At 33.3% G+C, this 19,949-nt stretch overlaps 5 protein-coding genes across 7 annotated transcripts; 3 read left to right on the forward strand and 2 right to left on the reverse strand.

Moving 5' to 3' along the window:
* The first annotated feature begins 666 nt into the window (after positions 1 to 666).
* LOC124452958 lies at positions 667 to 2,955 on the forward strand. 2 transcript variants are annotated; one of them, XR_006950918.1, is made up of 4 exons: positions 667 to 1,197; positions 1,434 to 1,720; positions 2,112 to 2,262; positions 2,352 to 2,955. XR_006950918.1 is itself a non-coding variant. In XM_047003627.1 (4 exons), exons 2-4 carry the CDS (start codon positions 1,554 to 1,556, stop codon positions 2,519 to 2,521), a joined length of 642 nt encoding a protein of 213 aa, XP_046859583.1. In that variant the 5' UTR covers positions 667 to 1,197; positions 1,434 to 1,553; the 3' UTR covers positions 2,522 to 2,955. The 2 variants fall into 2 exon arrangements, 1 of the variants encoding a protein (XP_046859583.1); XM_047003627.1 differs by having other exon boundaries at positions 1,434 to 1,874.
* On the reverse strand, positions 2,774 to 7,487 carry LOC124452954 (aldehyde dehydrogenase, dimeric NADP-preferring-like). The gene is given in 16 exon segments (XM_047003621.1): positions 2,774 to 3,071; positions 3,275 to 3,413; positions 3,851 to 3,980; positions 4,067 to 4,182; positions 4,297 to 4,367; positions 4,437 to 4,563; positions 4,666 to 4,718; positions 4,789 to 4,884; positions 5,239 to 5,320; positions 5,396 to 5,559; positions 5,737 to 5,822; positions 5,890 to 5,937; positions 5,940 to 6,062; positions 6,217 to 6,274; positions 6,367 to 6,510; positions 7,255 to 7,487. Coding segments are annotated over 16 exon segments (1,485 nt in total). The 5' UTR covers positions 7,270 to 7,487; the 3' UTR covers positions 2,774 to 3,038.
* Positions 7,488 to 7,645: 158 nt separating this feature from the next.
* LOC124452950 (centromere/kinetochore protein zw10 homolog) lies at positions 7,646 to 15,912 on the forward strand. Of its 2 annotated transcripts, none has more exons than XM_047003613.1 (22): positions 7,646 to 7,940; positions 8,622 to 8,750; positions 8,858 to 8,965; positions 9,353 to 9,433; positions 9,534 to 9,596; positions 9,669 to 9,810; positions 10,035 to 10,112; positions 10,221 to 10,269; positions 10,350 to 10,380; positions 10,470 to 10,524; positions 10,665 to 10,861; positions 11,078 to 11,141; positions 11,284 to 11,357; positions 11,526 to 11,684; positions 11,759 to 11,904; positions 12,109 to 12,190; positions 12,953 to 13,138; positions 13,769 to 13,861; positions 13,965 to 14,096; positions 14,169 to 14,258; positions 14,437 to 14,538; positions 15,616 to 15,912. In XM_047003613.1, the coding sequence occupies exons 1-22, from the start codon at positions 7,767 to 7,769 to the stop codon at positions 15,730 to 15,732; spliced, it is 2,352 nt and encodes a 783-aa protein (XP_046859569.1). In that variant the 5' UTR covers positions 7,646 to 7,766; the 3' UTR covers positions 15,733 to 15,912. The 2 variants fall into 2 exon arrangements, with proteins under 2 accessions (XP_046859569.1, XP_046859570.1); XM_047003614.1 differs by having other exon boundaries at positions 7,790 to 8,049.
* LOC124452961 (MOB kinase activator 3B-like) lies at positions 15,738 to 19,013 on the forward strand. Its single transcript, XM_047003630.1, has 6 exons — positions 15,738 to 16,118; positions 16,285 to 16,350; positions 16,585 to 16,669; positions 16,812 to 16,905; positions 18,859 to 18,928; positions 19,000 to 19,013. Exons 1-5 carry the CDS (start codon positions 16,080 to 16,082, stop codon positions 18,872 to 18,874), a joined length of 300 nt encoding a protein of 99 aa, XP_046859586.1. The 5' UTR covers positions 15,738 to 16,079; the 3' UTR covers positions 18,875 to 18,928; positions 19,000 to 19,013.
* On the reverse strand, positions 18,951 to 19,747 carry LOC124452960 (histone H2A). The gene has a single exon (XM_047003629.1). The coding sequence runs from the start codon at positions 19,666 to 19,668 to the stop codon at positions 19,291 to 19,293; it is 378 nt and encodes a 125-aa protein (XP_046859585.1). The 5' UTR covers positions 19,669 to 19,747; the 3' UTR covers positions 18,951 to 19,290.
* Between the last annotated feature and the right edge of the window lie 202 nt (positions 19,748 to 19,949).

The following is a 19,949-nucleotide window of genomic DNA, read 5'->3' on the forward strand; positions in this document are numbered from 1 at the left end:
AGCTGTATGTTATGTACAGATCAAACCAACTGAATGAAAAGCTGTGTCTTTATACAATACACAAGTTACTGAATACAAATGAAAGTGGCGATGTTAATTGTCTGGATCTGCCAAATGGTAAGTTTTAAGATAACTTTTTTGTATCATATTTGTTTAAGTCAGTTGAACGACTGTTATGGCTCAATACAACTTAATTTGACTAGTATTTCTCGTAATATTTAGTCTTTGTGAAAGGTTTAAGAAGAAGTTAAGTTATTTAATTTGCTCCTCTAAATACTTTTTGTTAACTTCTAGGATATGACGGAACTAAGTTTTTGATTTCATCAGCTATCCCATTTCAAGATGCCAAAGCTACATCGCCAATAAAAGATTAATGAAAAGAGAAAGGTTTGCAATTTTTTATTGACGTCTCAGAAAATAAATTTAAAAGAAATTATTCATTTCATAACCATCTGTCATCATTTATCGATGACACATCAATGACCTTAAAACTTACATTCCTCTTCGTTCATCAGTATAATAATGGTATTTTGTTGAAGTACTATTAATCAATCTAACGAATTCTGTACCTTTATTTTTTGTCCTTTTTGTTTAACAAATGTGTTGTAGATAGTGTATAAAAGACCTTTATACTTCTCGTGATAATTTCAATGTCTGTCACTTTGACAAACCCACGAGTACGTAAGATATTGTCAGCTATGTGTATATATTATAAATCTTTGTTACAAGCACAAAGGTTTTCTGCTCCAGGGAATTTAACATTAACATAAGTTGTTAACAGAAAAATCTGCACCATAATGCATACACGGGCTTAACCTACAGTGATCAGGAATTGAACAATCTGCATGTATGTGGTTTCGTATAAAATTCCCCTCGGTACTCGGTTTAGTTTGATCGTATTCACAAAGAATTAATGAAGATTCATATAGAAACTCCCACGTCAAACTTCCTTGTTTATTGAGCTTCAATATTTTAAGAAATTCATTAATGATATGAATGAAATTACGATTGATGGACTTTTCGTGGATTGTGTTACTTTAATGTAATAAATACAGCAAAGCTTCACGAGTATCTGTACTTAGCGAAGCGTATAATGTCAATGTAAATTGCTTTTCAAGATCCACACTGTTTTTTGTCGAGCAGTTACTTAAGCTAACTGTCAGTGTTATCGAGTTACTTCTATATGAACAAAAGAAGGTATGTCCGACAGTTTCATTTATATACTAAACTCGTAGACAGTATATGTATCCGGCTAATTGTGTATAGCAAGAGCACATGCAAATCATAGCCTATTATAAATATCATGTTTTGACACGCTTCATCATGATGATACAGTTATAAATCAAACATTATATGAATTTGCTTTCTGTAAGTTTAATTTGATATATCTGATTTTGAGTCAACTTTTGCTCTTTGGTAATTTTCAATTGTAGGAAGATGGCTGATGCCAGCATGAATTGGCGATTACATTTCAGTGCATTTTCGCCAAAGTTTTAAAACAAAGACAAATAGCATACATTGACAATCCTTACGACGAACATGTCTCGCAAATTATGATCGCAAAATGTGACTTGAAGTATTTGAATGATCGTCAAAAGGGACTTGATAAGGAAAAGAGAAGCGTAGTTAGTACTGGAGACTTTGATTCTAAAAACGAGATTGATGAAGGAAAGAGAAGAGTTGCTAATATGGGAACTAATGATACGATTGATAAAGGAAGGTGCGAAGCTCTTAATTCGTTTAACTTTGAAAACACGCAAAGTTTGGCAGATAATGAAATGAAGTTAGACTCGCTGAGTCCTCTGGAGAGCGAAGTGATATGTGATGTATCCGCATCCGTAGACGATTGGAGTTGTTTATTTTCTGCCAATCAGGTATCAAATAGTCGGATATCTTTCATACGACATTCATCTACATTCAATCATATGTACAGTCAATTTCCAGTATCCCCATTATTAATTCCGTGATATTTTGGATTACTTTATCATGTTTAGTCTGTTGAAACAAAATGCAATAGACATCACCATTACAATAACTACTCTGCTATCTATGGTTACAGTTATAACAGATGTAGTAACTTTGTGATAACTTTTATGGTCATTATTTTCTAGTGTCATATCAACTCTCCAGCTGGTCAACTTCAATTATCTCTCTCTTATGACCCGTGGTTGTCAAGTTTGAAAATAAGTATCATCAAAGCTAAGGGTCTTACCTGTGCTAAATGTGCCAGCAAGGAAAGAAACAGTGGCATTATATGTGTTGGTAAGTCAGTACATTTTTCTATAGTTTCTTAATAATTCCGATCTTTTTAGATATTCTATGAGTTGCCGTATCTGTTTTTCTATTATCAGGTACTTTTTTCAAAATTTCGTTACTTTGTGGTGGTAAATTAACTCAGTCCAAAAGAACTGCAACGAAAACGCGAAAGGCTGAGATATTTTTCTACGAGAAATTCTCGTTTGTGGTTGAAAAGGAACCATTCGTAATTGCAGTTTACAATGCGAGGCCATTCATAAAATAGGCTCGTTCATAAAACGCGATCATGTCATAGGTTCTGTGATGATTGGAGGTGATGATCGCTATGGTGAAGACGGTGTTTCTCATTGGCAGGCAATGCTTCGTAGATGCCATAAAGATGTCACTATGTGGCATTTTCTTCATTTTTGATGAAAAGAAATGTTAATCTTAACTTCGCGTGGTTATTGAAAGGAAAATTGCAAATGGTTAGAAAACATTGTGTTGAACTACTGTTATATGATAACATGAGCCTTGATGAACTGATAACATCAGTAAACATAATATGTGAAATTTACTGCAGGCCAAAGCTTAAAAGATTTTCTATCTTTTGCGCACTGAATATGTGAAATAGTTCTAGTATTTAGTTTTAGATAATGAATAATATATTTAAGTATGTAAAATTTGTAGAAAATAAATGTAGTGTTTCTGTTGGACTAATCACTCTTAGATATATTTTACGTTATAAGTTTTTTCATTCATTGAAGTTTTTTTGATCTTTGACATAACCACCTTCCATACTCTTAGCTCAAGAAATATCTTGGAAGGCCAATGATCTAAAAAAAAACAAACGATATTATTAGCAACCAAGTTGTGCAACACTCCGGGTGTAAAACACTCTAGTTGTACAACATTCGTCCACTTTAGGTCTCAGCCAATGGCAACGCGTGTTGCATATGTGAAAGAGATATCAATCTCAGCGAATAGCAAGAGGTGTTGAACGTGTATAAAAAATGGATATAAACACGGATTATCTCACCTTCATTATAAAGGAGAAAAAAATTCCCAAAATTAAGCAAGGTATGAACAAAACATCACTCGATGATCTTTTTACCCTCTTGCCAAGTATCCACACTAATCTATTGATGTTTGTTTGATTATATGGCGGATAACGTAGCCTAAAAAAAAGTCTTATGCTGTAAATAGTATACACGTAACCAAGCCTGCTGTTCTAGGCAATCAAAGTCTTAAAGATTTAGACAGGCATGCCGTCTTACGTACTAACTTATAAACCGGTCACAATGCGTTTTTCACAAAACATACAAAGAAATCACTCATACGAACAACGATTTCTTCAAAATTTCCTTCTCGAAGCCTTAAATATGAGCGAATTTTCCGGCAAGATTTTCCTAGCTCATTTTATCATTGTACTGGCTAATGCTAAGCAATTAGTGTGCTTTGTGTGAGTACTGTGTTATAAACCTATGGTGCTATAACTAGTACTATAATGTGTTTTAGTTGTGGAGTTCGTTCATAAAATTCTACCTCCTAGAATGAATCTAGATTCAATAAATCTTGTATGTCTTCAATAAATTTAGATTTACTGGAAACCTACGTGTTAACTGCCTCAAGCATCTGTTTTGTGACGTAAACTGGTTTCTTATGTGAGAATTCCTCGAAGCCAATTTTTCCATGATACGCGCCAGTTCCGCTATGACCAACGCCACCAAAAGGTAAGTGTTCCGCTATAAGATCAACGTTAAAATTAAAATTAAATATTTTTGTTTAATTTGTTTCGTAAAACTACGAAACTTAATTGTATTGTTCTTACCTGTCGCGTACATTAAAGTATCGTTTGCACAAATTGCACCACTTGATGTATCAAGAATAAATCTTTCCACTTCCTTGTCATCATTTGTAAACACATACAAAGCTAGTGGCTTTTCTCTGAGAATAGAGAGATCATTACGATATTTCTAGTACAAAAGTTATTACCGCAAGATATTACAATTACATATACAAAGAAAGTTGACCTTAGGCTGTAAAATAAACTCACTTTACCTCTCATTAATAAAGTTTATTGCTTCATCGATATCATTCACTGTAATTATAGGCAACACTGGACCAAATATCTAAACATAACACATGATTATTACTTTGTTGTCTTTAGACTGCCGTAACAATTGAAAGTTTTGTTTCACCTCTTCTTGCATAATAGGATCAGAAGAAAGAATGTCCGTCAGAACAGTTGGAGAAATGTATTTTCCCTCTTCATCGACATCGCCTCCAATTGCCTGTCGACCGCTGGACATTAGTTTGTGGACGCGTCTGCAACGAAAGAAGAAGTAAAAGGTTGCAAGAAAATGTTACAGTAACAACTAACAAAGTTGTTGTATTGTTTTATGTAAGTTGTCTGTGATTATTTCTTACTTAAAATGACGAGCGTTGACGATACGACCGAAATCTTTGGAGTTTTTTGGGTCCTGTGAAAAACAAATCCGGCTTTTCAAAGTAATACATGACTAAAAAATATGTATTACATCAACACGAAACCTCTCCAAAGAATTCCGTGATTGTATTTTTCATTTCTTGAATAAATTCTTCTTGTGTGCTTGGGTGACATAAAATGTAATCTGGTGCAATACAAGTCTGAAATTACACGTAAAATAACTGTTTTGATTCAATTGGTCTCATACCACAATAAACCTGAAATGAACATTGAATGATAATTTTGAATTAGTGAAATTATTTTATCTTTACAATTGTTGACATCATGAAAATATATTTATGGTTTGGTCTCTATTGTCAGTTGACATTTCCTGATAGGAATGACAATTTTGAGCAAAAATAAAACAAAAAATGATAAATGAGATCTATGCAGGTAATACCATATACATGCTTTTATAAATGCTTTTCTTCAATTTTAAAAAAATATAAAACTTGTGATGGATATCTCATTTCATAACAAATGAAATATGCATGCAAAAATTAACTTTTTCATACTTGTCCAGAATTTATGTATTTTCCCCATGCAATTCTCCTTGATGCCAATTTTAGGTTGGAGCTTCGGCCCAAGTAACAAGGGCTGTTGAAATAAAAGTGATTTTGAAATAGATGCAAGTCAGTTAAAACAAATGCTATTATGTGAATGGATGCTGACCTCTTTCCACCCAACTCAAGAGTGACTTTTGAAAGATGTTCTGCTGCTGCTTTGACCATAATCTTACCAACTGCTGTACTACCAGTATAAAAGATGTGATCAAAACGACATTTTAAAATAGCAGTCGTTTCCTCAACACCACCTTTTAGAACACGGTAACAATCCTGTTTCATATATCAAATACAAAGAAATATTTTATGAACATTTTCTTTCAACTTTGTTTAATGCATAGTCCTATCTTGTATAGCTTTGGACAAACACAAGTGTAAAGAACCAGAATTTCTATGTAGTGTACTTAGCTAAGGGGGCCTGTAACTTTCAAGTGCAACTATTTTTCCTACATTGTCCAGATATTTTTCAATCAATTTCTCCAACAAATCAGCAGTATTTGGTGAAAGCTCGGACGGCTTTATCAGTGCACAATTTCCTAGAAGTCACAGATATGTTCAATTAATAAAACAAACTAAAATGCTATCCATCAATGATTTTTTTACCTGCCGCAATTGCAGATGCCAATGGTAACAGTGTTATTTGGACTGGTAATTCCACGCACCAATAATCAAGCATACACCCAACGGTTCATAGATATTATATATTGTGTTCATCTTATTGACCATAGATTTTGGTACATAGTCTGGTTTAGTCCAGTCATCCAAATTATTGATAGCTGACAAAAAAGTAGTGATTGTAGCATTTCGCAAACTGTTGAGTAGTTTATAAAACTTTAAATACTTGGTGCTAAGTGTAAATAGCATTAAATCAATAAAAATCAATACACTATAATTTGTTATCAAGGTATTTTGCAATTACAGGTTACATACCCTCGCAAATGTCATTAATGACTAATTGAACTTCCATCATAAATGATTCTGCAGCAGGCTAATGCAAAGGAAAATACGCAAACTTAAATCCTAGTACAAATCTAAAATTTTCTTAAATATAACTTTATAATTTTTATGCATAGCATATACTTTGCCAAGATCCTCCTTCATTGCTCCAAGGATCACATCTGTATTTTCATCAAGAAGGTCTTTAAGTTTCATCAGCTGTTGCTTACGGAAGTCAATGGGTTTGCTTTTTCCACTTTTGAAAGTAGCATGAAGTTTCTGCACAACCTTTAAGTTTTGAATTTAATGTGACATACATGCTACTTTACTGAGTATTACAGTAACAAATTCTTAGACATATTGCTGTTTAAATTATTGTCTGTTTTTCATTCCATACAAACATTGAACATTTGTTATAAACATAAATTAAGGCACAAAATTCCAAGCAATTGTATGTGAAAAGCAGATCACATGATATCGTCAACAACTTTCAGAACTTGTGTTGCCCATTGTCAGATAATATTTTTCATTATGACAATCAAGTATCGTCTCAAATTAGACATGTATAAGTCATGGTTGGTATTGTCAAAAACTAGATTTTTACTTTAACAGCGACATCAGATTATATTGACCGGGAAGTCGAATCATACATTTGTCACGATGACTGGTATATTTCTACAATATTTCGAGGCTTGGACCATGTATACAGTGTATTCTCGTTATTGATGCACACGTGATCCAAGCAATATTCATTACAACAATGAATAGCAATATCCATAATACAACAATACAACATGCGTTTGATCTAAAGAGTATGGTTACATCTTACTACACCCAGCCATTGACCGCATTTGCGTTTTCTTCGATCGATCAAAGTTCAAAAACGAATATTCAGTTTAATTATATAACACAAAAAAAATTTGAAAAAATTACATTCTTAAACGCAAGTTGGAATTTAAAGCATTAATTTAGAGTCAGTCGATTGCAAAATAATTACAATTTACGTAGACTGTTCAAATTTTAAAAACGCACCGGTCCAGGGTCCATTTTGATTTTTATTTCTCCGTCGATAGGATCTTTAATTCGAGCAAAAATTATTGATTTATCTTTGCTATACAATGATAACAAACCACGTTGAAACCATAAATGGTGGTTTTTAGATTAAAAATAGATAAAAAAGATTATTTCGTAAGAAGCAATGTTGAACTCAAAACTGTATGTGGTCACTCAAGGCAACATTATTTATGTATATACATATGACGTAATGATTGGAATGAAGTCACATGGTCACAAGACAGTCAAGAGCTGTCAAATGTCAATGTCTCATAAACGATAAACTATACAAAAAAATTTTCACTGTCTGTTAATAACAAGACCTAATGGAGCCTGAAAATAAGATTTTTGTCTTTAATTAAATCTAAATTTTGAGTATCATTGTTATAATGTTGTGAGCTTGGTTGTGACTTTTGAGTGAGGTCAAAAATTGGTGTGTATCACTAAACAGTTCCCAGTCCTAATGTGCAAACGAAGAGGTTATAGTCAAGATGGCGGTAAATGTGAAATTAGAGAATTCAGCGCGAACAATCACTGAATCAAATGGTTCAGTTTTACGAGGAGGAAGTTTTGTTACGGATGTGTTAAAAAAAACAGGCTCCTTGGAAAAAGAAGATTTGCAAAAAAGTGTCATCAAACTGTCACAAAAAGTTGACTGTGTGAAGGTTTTGAGTTTTTGATGATTTTCCCATTTCATTGTACGCATATAACACATGCCCTCTCGCCCTCCTTCAATATCAAGAAAATTATTTCTAGATTGGCTCATTTTTAATTGTAAGTCAATCTTTAAGCATGCGGTTTTCATGGGAAGTAGATGCGCAAATTATCTTTAATTGTCATTTAACTTATTTTGTGTCATGATTGTATGGTGTATTCACTATATTGTGTGCAGTCCAAGCATATCTCATGCCAAAGATGCTCCATGTTTTTAAGAAGAGCTTGCCAACAATATTTCAACATCAACATCCCGTTGAATCACCTGATTTTTTCAGGTTAATGAGACAATTGCTTAAATTGTCCAACCAAGTGCGAAGATCATATCTTAATTTAATTTCAAACACCGCACTGCAAAAACATTCATAATTTCCTTCATTGCTGGAATAAACTTATTTACATGCAACAGAGTATAAGATTCGTTATCAGGCCAAAGCATAGATCTTCTGTATAACATACATGAATTTCACCTTGGGTGCCAGCTTGGAGAGTTTATAATTTTGAGAAAAGTAGGTGCCTATATATTTTTGCAAATTTTAAATCTCAGGTGCATAATTTACAAACTTTCCAGTCTGGGTGATGAATACTTGATCTTTTTGAACTTTATTTAAGATTTTTTGTTTTTTTTCTAGACCCATATATATTCACTCATTCTGAAACAATACACTGAATTCACTCAATCATATGACCTAACTACAAACATAAACTCAAGTGTTCAAGACTTAACCACAGAAATGAAATGCCTCAGTGAAACGATTCAGGTAAACCGCTTTTGGCATACTAGGTAACCTGTTTCACATAAACCATTTCACCTACAGCTTCTGGCATAACTATGCTGGGAAATTTAAGAATGTTTTTGAATTATTAGGGTGATGTGGAGATGCAACTTCAGAAGGCCAATAATTTGTTCACAGACTTATCAGAGCAATTAAATGAAACAAACATTATCATCAAAGTTTTGAGCAAAATTTGTGAGGTTATTCTGTTTTTGTTTATTTTGACATTGTGTAATATGTTAATGTAAATAATTATTCTTTGATGTATTACTTACTTTGACAATTTTTGTACCGAACAATAGTTCTACATATGATGGAATAATGTTAAATTGTTCAAACTGTTTTTAAATGAAATAGCATATTTTAAAAAAATTATTAACTTGATCTTTAAAAGTCTATTTTGCCCTCAACATGTAATACTTACAAGTTTACAAATTTAGCTGTAATGGAAACGCTATATAAGGTAGCAATCCATCTTGGTTGATTAAATCTTTAAATTAGCATCCCTTCATTTTTCTTATTTTTTCTGTTCTTCAAATTCATGTAAAGATGAATTTTGTCAATTAAACTATTGATTTTTATTCTAGATCCACGATTTGATGTCGGAGCTTTCTGACTTAAAAATTCACCAGAAATATTCTAAGATTGGTCATACTTTAGGAAGTATTGTAAGTACATAGTTGTCCTTCTTGGGATTGATTAATTTCATTATTTTTATGTAATGATGATACTGTATTATTTCATCATTGTTGTTGTTTAATTCCTTAGAAATCACTTCTGGATGAATTATCTAAATCTGGTGCTGAAAGCAAGGTTTTTCGAGCTCTGAGGGTAAACAGTTGAACATCCACATTTTCTCTTGCAAAAGAATTTCCAAATTAGATTTTATGTTATACATTTCAGGCTGAGTATCTTAATGAATACAGTGAATTTCTGATGATTCTTGATAACATATGGGATAAATGTGTATGTTGGCAAACTATGATGACATCATCTTGGGACAATCTTGATGATCATTTAAAGACGCAGTTAACACTCTCTAACAGTAGGTATTCCTTGTTGCATGAATATGGATTTGTATATGTACAAGTGTCAAAGGAATTAGGTGAATTTGAAAAATGAGTTGCTTATGGCAGTGTATTACATTATCATTCACTATAAATCAATGTCAATCTCTTTTCTCTCAACTTAATTAAATTTATTTATTTTTACCATTTTCTTGATGTTCTTTTTCATTGGTCAGCTCTTTCTCTAATGTTTTAACATTAGGGAATGAAACAAACGTGATGACAGCATTACAAACTATGCAATCTCTTGGCATACTTCATGAAAAGTTAGTTAAATTTGGTGAGCACTATTTTTAGTCCATTATCTTAGCCTGTGTTTTCTAGATGAATTAGATTTAAAATGTAATGAAATGCCTAGATTGTTTTTATATAATGTGTTTTATTACAGGAAAAAGGTTTATACAGTTTATTATTAAGCCTATTGTGATTTTTACAAGGTATGAATTTCTTGGGAGTCTTTTTGTTGTAAGAATACTCTACTACTTTTTTTACTATTAACTTGCTAATGTTGTTATAGGCTTAAACCTGTTCAGCATCGTAAGGGAGAGGTATGTTGAGGCTGGAGCATTTTCATACACAGTCGTGAAGAACGAAGCCATGTTTTTATGGTGAAATTCATTCAGATATTTTTATTTAGATATTTCTATTCACGTTCATTAAAGAAGCATCTAAGACCTCAAATATTGGCATAAGTAAGTTAAAGTAAATATTCACTGCAAAAAGTTTTCATTCTATTCAGTTATCGCAGTTTATATTTACTCATGAACACGTGATTGACTACATATATCTGACTCTATCGCATATCTAGACATGTTTCTTTTTTTGAAAACAGAAACATTACTGGATAGAATTATGCAATCATTCCAAAATTTAAATATCGCATTTATGAACCAAAATATTCCTGTTGCAAATGATGGAAAGGAAGAAAAATGTCTCGCATCAACGTTAGGTGAGATTATCTGGCCATCACTATCAGACATCATCATCAAAGATTTATTGGAGAAATACATACCAAATACAAGCAGTCATGTAAGAAACTATGATTATTTATGCTATATTTCTGTGGCAATTCTTGAATGCATTTATTTTGAATTGATAAAAAATCTACTCATACGTAACTACTACAGACGCAACCCTTTTTTTTAGCCATTGTGACTAAATGAGCATCTTTTTCTCAGATTTGACTATCTTGGTTTTTGTTTTGGTGCTATTTTCGTATATTTTCTCTGCTTTAAATTTACTTAGATTGAAAAATATGATGATATCTTATCGAGTGTTGAAAAATTTGAAAAAACTCTTGTTGAATCAGGTGATTTTTTCTTTAGTCATTAGAACGACTGCTACTATTTTTGCATTGTTATCATTTTTAAATTGTACATAAATAATCTTCTGTTATTTTTTTATCTGAAATTTTATCACTGTACTTTGGCCATTTATTGTGGCTAATCTAGACTACCTTCCTGATGGAACCAAGACGCTTTCTTCGTTCTGTAGAAATCTAACTACGCAATATGCGAATAAAAAGGTATCGTAAATTATGATTATCACAAATTTCACGCTTCTATCGAAGTCTTCTGTTTCTACTGAAGTTATTGTATTGAAGTTACTTATTTTTATTGAAGTTACTTATTTTTACCCTAATGTGAAATTTATGTCTGCAGTTCTTGTTTTGAAATCCTTCTGTATGTTTTAGTGCCAAGATCTGTTATTCACTGCTCGTGAAATTTTAAAGTATGACGTCACCTTTCACAATACAAAGTTGATTTCTGTTCCTGACACATATCAACCAATAACACCGCTTCATGTGCGGTGTGGGAAAGCGAGTGATTACGATGATCAAAAGGGAGTTAAGGTTTCTTAGGGATTTTTCTTCACCATAATCCATTTCTTTTCTTAACTGACTTCATTTGTGTTCATATATTTCAGCCTACAGCACAGACAACGAATGAAGAAGAAGCAACAAGCGAAAATCTGTTTCATTTTCCAGTTTGTCGAGTTAGTGAGTGTATTCCCGAGTTTCTAAACCTTGTATATAAAACATTGAGTGAAGCAACAAAAACCAACAAAAAAGGGTAAGATAAGATGCATTTTTATTTTCTACATACAACACTGTTTTCAATGCAGTACCTCTAGTCATCGTTATATCGACATGACATCTTTTTGATGCTGTACGAGGCTTGATTTTCACTCAAGCTACAATAATACTTATACAATAATTACCAACAAACCCATCAAATGGTAAGTATCTGTTTCTTATACGTACATATTTATTATAGGGATGTGAAGTTATTCTATACTGCAAGGAAAATGTTTGAAATTTATCAAGTTGTTGTACCTACCTATTACGAGGAAGATTTGGTAAGTGTTTCTGACAAAAATGTTTTATGAAGCTAACATTAGCAACTTTCTCGGTGATTTTTGCTGAACGCGCATCAAATTTATTGATAGTTATTGTTAGTTGAATTTGGCGATGATTTCATGAAGTTGTAAAGTAAATGGTTTGAACCCGGGATTATCTTTACATGTTTGTGGATGTAGGTCCAGGTTAGTAGAGTCCTGAGAAGGACTGTTGTTGGTGTTGTTGTTGTTGTTGTTGTTGTTGTTGTTGTTGTTGTTGTTGTTGTTGTTGTCGTTGTTGTTGTTGTCGTCGTTGTTGTTGTTGTTGACTGACGTTTCGACAACCTTAGCGGTAGTCATGTTCAGAGTCAAATGACCACCGCTAAGTTTGTCGAAACGTCATTCAATGTCAACAACAACAGTCCTTCTCAGGACTCTACTAACCTGGACGATCTACATCCACAAGCATTTCGTGAGGTTGTTAGTTCCGGAGAGCCTAGTTTAAAGATCAATAGGTACAATGATTTGTTGGTTCACAATAAATATATTGTTGATACAAAAAATGGATATATTTTCTCTAAGGACCAAAATATTAGTTCGTAACTTTTGTAATAGAAATTCAGGCATATGAGCATTTTTTCTACAGATTAAAATTTGCAGAGTTATTTTGCCACGATGTATTAACTGCTCGTCTGGATAATTAGACCAAAGCGTAAATTATGTACTTACAGACCTGTAAAAAAACAAGCAACCATATTTTAACTATATAATAAACTATTTTAGCGTGACCTCCCGCAGATCTCTGCCGTGCACTACAACAACTGTATGTATATAAGTCATCATTTACTTACGTTGGGTCATCAGTTTTCTACGAGATTGCCCGAGCCATTGAATTGTGGTGCTGCCACTTTTGTTGATTTGATTTCTCCTATAAGAGGTATTGGAGAGAAATGCTTTGAAGATCAGTTGGTAAGTTGTTTGAATATGAACATATCGTTAAACATTTTTTTGCTAAACAAAATTTTACTAATGCCTTTGGTACAGCAGTTGAAAGTGAAAGACTAGCCATCACATATCCATCAACAGAAATGTTGACAATTTTATGAACTACTTTCACTGTGTTACGCTTTTCATTTTACTTTTCACGCCGTTAACTTACGTTTTACTTTCTCATAAATGTTGAGGGTTTTGCGATTTATTCCAGAAGTATTTAACGTCATATATATACTTATAATATGTATAAAATGTGCCCTCCCGGCTATCGTCATATGGGGACTCCTGCACTTGGGACACAGGACGTACGGTTACACATTGTTTGGATTGGATTGTAGAGTCACCAGAGTGCTCAAACCTATAAAAGTGCATATCGCGAACACGGTGACCGTCTCATAATATATACTTATATACATACCTCACACTAATTCTCTTACATGTAATACGCTTAAAACTGATATTGATCCTTTTGTGCCTTAAAGTCTTATGGATTTAAATTATTTGAAATATTTTTTTACGGAACTGGGGATGAAACTTATTTATTTCGTGGTTGGAATGATTGTGACGAAATGGTTATTTTAAAAAAGAATGATTTCTTTGCTACAGCGAAGACAGTCTCATGTTCTATTGGACATAATGGAATCTGGTGGAGGATTTGTTGATCTAAGTGCTACGTTGATGGAGAAATCCATTAAACAGGTAAAACGTTGTTAAAAATACGTTCTTTATTTATACTCTGTGCGTGATGAAATAAACGTAAAATATTATTTCTATTAAACATATTTCCCTTTACGACGCATAGGTTTGTTATCAACTGCTGAAACTGAATCGCGTATGGAAAGATATTTTACCCAGTAACATATTCACATCATCGTTAGGAACTTTACTTAATATTGTGTTAAACAGATTCGTTGATGATATCCTTAAATTAGAGGTATCTTTTACAATTTTCCATTTATAGGATTGCATGCATTTCATTGCACCCTAACGCTATTGTTTCTTTTAGGATATATCGAGTGATGACTCGCATAGCTTTGAGTATTTAATGGCGATTTTCGAGGACAAAAGCCCTGAAGCACTTCAACTATCAGCGCAGGTTTGTTTTTGCACAAACAACTTTCTGGTTTCTTCTTTCATTTTTGAGGTTGTTGCTCGACCAAGATTGCTGTAAGTTTAAAGTGCAAATATGTCGCGAAATTTTTCATCAAAAATAATGAAAAAGAACGTTGTTTTTTTGCCTTTGCTAACTATCAATACTATCTTTTTACATTTAGGAAATGGCCTCTACTGTTCAAACTTGGACAAAATTTATTGAACTTCGTGCTATCATCGACTCAAGCCTACAAAATATCGAAAACAGATGGAAGGATGGAAAGGTTTGAATAATTTTGTTAATGTTATCACGCAAAGATTCTATAACGAATTCACATGTCATATACGTCAACATTAAAGGCATACCAGTCACCTGTATCTTTATCCATCATCATCATATAAAGAACATAACAGTCACCTGTATCTTTATCCATCATCATCATATAAAGAACATATCAGTAACCTGTATCTTTATCCATCATCATCATATAAAGAACATACCAGTCACCTGTATCTTTATCCATCATCATCATATAAAGAACACACCAGTCACCTGTATCTTATCCATATCATCATATAAAGAACATACCAGTCACCTGTATCTTATCCATCATCATCATATAAAGAACATACCAGTCACCTGTATCTTTATCCATCATCATCATATAAAGAACATACCAGTCACCTGTATCTTTATCCATCATCATCATATAAAGAACATATCAGTAACCTGTATCTTTATCCATCATCATCATATAAAGAACATACCAGTCACCTGTATCTTTATCCATCATCATCATAAAGAACACACCAGTCACCTGTATCTTATCCATCATCATCATATAAAGAACATACCAGTCACCTGTATCTTATCCATCATCATCATATAAAGAACATCACCTGTATCTTTATCCATCATCATCATATAAAGAACATACCAGTCACCTGTATCTTTATCCATCGTCATCATATAAAGAACATACCAGTCACCTGTATCTTATCCATCATCATCATATAAAGAACATACCAGTCACCTGTATCTTATCCATCATCATCATATAAAGAACATACCAGTCACCTGTATCTTATCCATCATCATCATATAAAGAACATACCATCACCTGTATCTTTATCCATCATCATCATATAAAGAACATATCAGTCACCTGTATCTTTATCCATCATCATCATATAAAGTACATACCATTCACATGTAACTCCATCTGTCGTTGTCTTGTACAAATTATCATCACTTCAGTTTTACAAGTGTCTATAAGGTGTCTGTTTACAACATGAACAATGTGTGTTTGGACGTGAACAAAATGTCTTTTTTCATATCAGCTGTTTTCTATCTTTTGTAGGGACCGTTAGCTAAAGAATTTAGTTGTAATGAAATCAGGAGCCTTATAAGGGCTTTATTCCAGAACACAGATCGACGCGCATGCTTACTGAATAAGATAAGACCATTAACAACTTGATGATCGTTAAATGTCATTGGAATTTGCTTCTACAAAGAGCGTAATTAGCACCCTGCATGGAATCCATAGGGGTTTGGGGGTGGTTCTACTATACATAGTCACCTAAACTTTTGATTTGTCACTGATTACCTATTTTAACGAGAGGTGTGGGAATAAATACGTATTTATTTATCTGCATAAGGAAAGGAATAGGATTACATTGGGCGAGTCGGACTTCGTACGGAAACGTTATTTCTATTTATTTCCGGTGACGTTTCACACACAATCACCAAAGATGAAGAGTTTACATTACCAATGACATCGGTATTGACATCTTTGACAGTACAGGTTTTGTTTTGTTTACAAATATGGCTACATCTTTGACGCACCTTTTCTCTAAAGATAGAGTGAGTATGATCTATTATTTATGTCCTTTCGATCACTTATATTGTATTTCTATCGGTAGTTATTGTCATTTTTGGGGGGGGGGAATTGCTAGTTTATACATTTTACTATATTTTACCATATATTTTATATTATTTTGATTATTTAAGAGGGTTGATTTGTTTGCAGACGTTCAGGGCGAAGAAAAGATGGGACGAAGGAACGTTACGCCATAATCTACACAAACATGCTAAAGTAATTTACTTGTTCAATACCAGTTCATTTTTCATTTGCTTCCGCTATTATTTTACTAAGTGAAGATATTCGATAGAATTTGCGCCGTTCCATTTTGTAAATTTGTTACACGTGAAATGTTTCGTAAAAATTCCAATTAGAAACATAACAAGTGTAAATAATTATTGCTATTATTTATGTGTGCTAACCACTTCAATGAACTAGCGCTAAGTTGTTACATAACTACTACAACAGGCAACATTGCAATCGGGACTGGACTTAAAACAGTGTGTTAAATTACCTCCAAATGAGACTTTAGAAGACTGGATAGCTGTTCATGGTAGGTAATTGAAGCAGTTTGTTACAATCTGCAAAGACTTTTATTTTTATTACTTTCTGTCAGACCATATGTGCCTGCTAACTTCCATTTGTTTTGAAACATGCCAAAAATTCATTACCTTTCAATTCAATCTCTGTTTTAGTGGTTGATTTTTTCAATCGTGTCAACTTGATCTATGGTACTATTTCTGAGTTTTGCACACCTGAAACTTGCCCCATTATGTCAGGTGGACCCAAGTAAGTGTTATTGACCAGTGTGTATAGTACTTAGTACAAAAAGTAATCCTGGAAAGTACTATACTAGTTATTTGGTAAATTCTTACCAATCATTTAGATGATATACATAAGTTAAAACAGATAAACAAAACATAAAGCTATAATTATTAATTTTTTGTTATTGCTTCTCACAAGTGATACTTGGGTACATCATGTTACTGAAATCAGTTAAGATCTTTTCCAGGAATGAAAAACAACAAACAACATTTGTATACCGGCCAGTATTAATCCCCGCCAGGGGGGTTGACCGGTCCATGAACTTTTCTACGCCAAACGTCTCTATCTCTCGCCATATCTCTCGTAAACCCATCGCCTTCATATCACTGTTCATAGCATCCATCCATCTCTTTCTCGGTCTACCTCGTTTGCGGACTCCATCAACATTCATATGCAACGTATATATCATCAACATTCATATCATCAACATTCCTTTTCCAGGAATGAAAAAGCTCATAAAAAACCAGTGGATATTATGTTTTTATAATGTAATGGTTTTTCACTTGATTTCATTTGTCACTTGATTGTCTTTGCAATTCCTGAAGATTCTTAACTAATAAGGTAATATATATGTATGAGAAGTATTCTATTCTATATTTACTTAGATATGAATATCATTGGGCTGATGGAACTAAAAACAAGAAACCAAGAGCAGTTTCAGCTCCAGAGGTCTGTTGCGCTACAAGTTTTTCATAGAATTTTTATTTGGGGAGGGGAAGGCTTTTAGTAATATGAAGGCGATGGGTATAACGAGAGATATGGCGAGAGATAGAGACGTTTGGCATAGAAAAATTCATGGACCGGTCAACCCCCCTGGCGGGGATTAATACTGGCCGGTATACAAATGTTGTTTGTGTGTGTTTGTGTGGGAAGGCTTTTAGTAGACCATGTTTTATCTGAGCTCAGCATTTGCCATAAAGTGCAATAGAATTGTATCTGTGGATTTCACATATTTTGATTGTATTGAGCATTTCGATACAATTTGTTTGCCTATCAGTGCACATATAAGATGTTATTATAATCATTTATGTTCAATGAGTGTAATTCTTTCTTCACTCATCTGTTTTCTGGCAAGTCACTATAATAATAATTGTGATGTTGCAAATAAATTTTATATTAATTGCATCAAACATATGCTCTTGACACATTTTCAAACTAATATCTGCACAATCATTTTTGTGAATGAATGAATGAAGCTAGAACTCTTTAAAGGCTTTTGGACAATCTTATGGAACTAGTTTGGTTCTAGAAAGGTTTTTCGACTATCTTATGGAACTAGGTCAAGGTGTCTATTTTCAGGATCGTTTTCCATCATGGACTTTTTGTATAATAGAAGATCTCCTCCCCAATGTTGAAAGACTGAAAATCTCCACCTAATACAACAAATCACACTTATATAATGTCATTCTCACATTAAATTGACTATTTTTAGACTTCTATACTGTGAATGTCTCACATATGCATTAAACGCCTTGCTTTTTCTTCGGGAAAATCTTGTGTGTTGGGAATGAACCCCCCAGTATTTTATGAAGTGTCTGCCACTGACAAAAATACCTTGCAAAAGGTATTTTTATCTACATTACCATACCAGTCTAAATGTATGTTGCTGGATGGTGAAATTATTTTGTTATTTTACAACTAATGCTAGTCCCAAGATTTGATATATTATGACATTATTCACATGGTTTAAAGAATGACATTTCAATACCGTCCAATGATTTCCTGACATGTTAAGTATAAAGTATTGTTACAACAATTGGTATTTAGGGTATTGTAACATGTACCATATGAAATGATAATAAAGCTGGTATGGGCTCAAAGGCAAAAGTGTGAAGTAATTGAGGCATGAAGTTTTTGGTTAGCAAAGGTAGCTTTGGTATGTTTGAATGTTATAATCAACACTTGGTTATTTTGCAGTATATGGAACTACTAATGGATTGGATAGAGGGTTTAGTCAACAATCCTAACATTTTTCCTCCCGACGATAGTAAGTTATGACATTGCTACAATAAATTCCAACCTTGTATATTATACATTGTAATTTCTTTGAATTTTTAGGCATACCATTTCCCAAGATGTTTTTACCAACATGTAAAAAAGTATTAACAAGGTTGTTTAGAGTGTTTGTTCACGTATATATACATCATTTTGAAAATTTGGTGGCAAAAGGAGCGGTATGTATACTTAGTTTTTGTTAAACTGTACTTACTATTATCATTACGTTAATTTTGTATGTCTACTAAGCGTTTCATGATGTAATCTCATTTACAGAAGCACAAAAAACATCATTCTTTTATGAATTTGGTGGCTCTTAAAAGAGCCGTTTTAAGTTTATGAGGAAAGCAAAGTTTACGCTTTCTTTTCGCCTGTCTTTTTGGGCAACAGAACAGCTTGAATATTAGGCAATACACCTCCTTGAGCGATGGTGACACCAGATAACAACTTGTTCAATTCTTCGTCGTTTCTTACGGCCAACTGTAAATGCCTGGGAATAATTCTGCTTTTCTTATTATCTCGGGCTGCGTTTCCTGCTAACTCAAGGATTTCAGCAGACAAATACTCGAGAACTGCAGCCAAATAAACTGGTGCACCAGCACCTACTCTCTCGGCATAGTTGCCTTTCCTCAACAGACGATGAATACGACCAACGGGAAATTGAAGTCCGGCTCTTGATGAACGAGTCTTTGATTTTGTTCCCTTAGCTTTACCCTTACCGCGGCCAGACATTTTGCTTAAATCTTCTTTGATTACCAAACAGTCGTTGTTCTGTGTGAAAGTGGAGAAAATATAAAGTAATTCTTTATGATTACGTCGGTTTTTATAGCAGAGCAGTTATTCATGTAGGATCAAAAATGGAATATATTATGAGATGCTTTTATGACTACTCAGAGGTCGGGCTCATTTCTTAACCAATCAGATGCCATATATGAGCTCCGACCAATCAAAGAGCAATAAAGTTTATTCTTTTGGTGATCCTTGGAATAACCAATCGACTTCGCGTATATAAT

This window comes from Xenia sp. Carnegie-2017, unplaced genomic scaffold (assembly GCF_021976095.1).
Source record: "Xenia sp. Carnegie-2017 unplaced genomic scaffold, XeniaSp_v1 HiC_scaffold_25, whole genome shotgun sequence".
In the NCBI taxonomy this organism is placed as follows: domain Eukaryota; kingdom Metazoa; phylum Cnidaria; class Anthozoa; order Malacalcyonacea; family Xeniidae; genus Xenia; species Xenia sp. Carnegie-2017.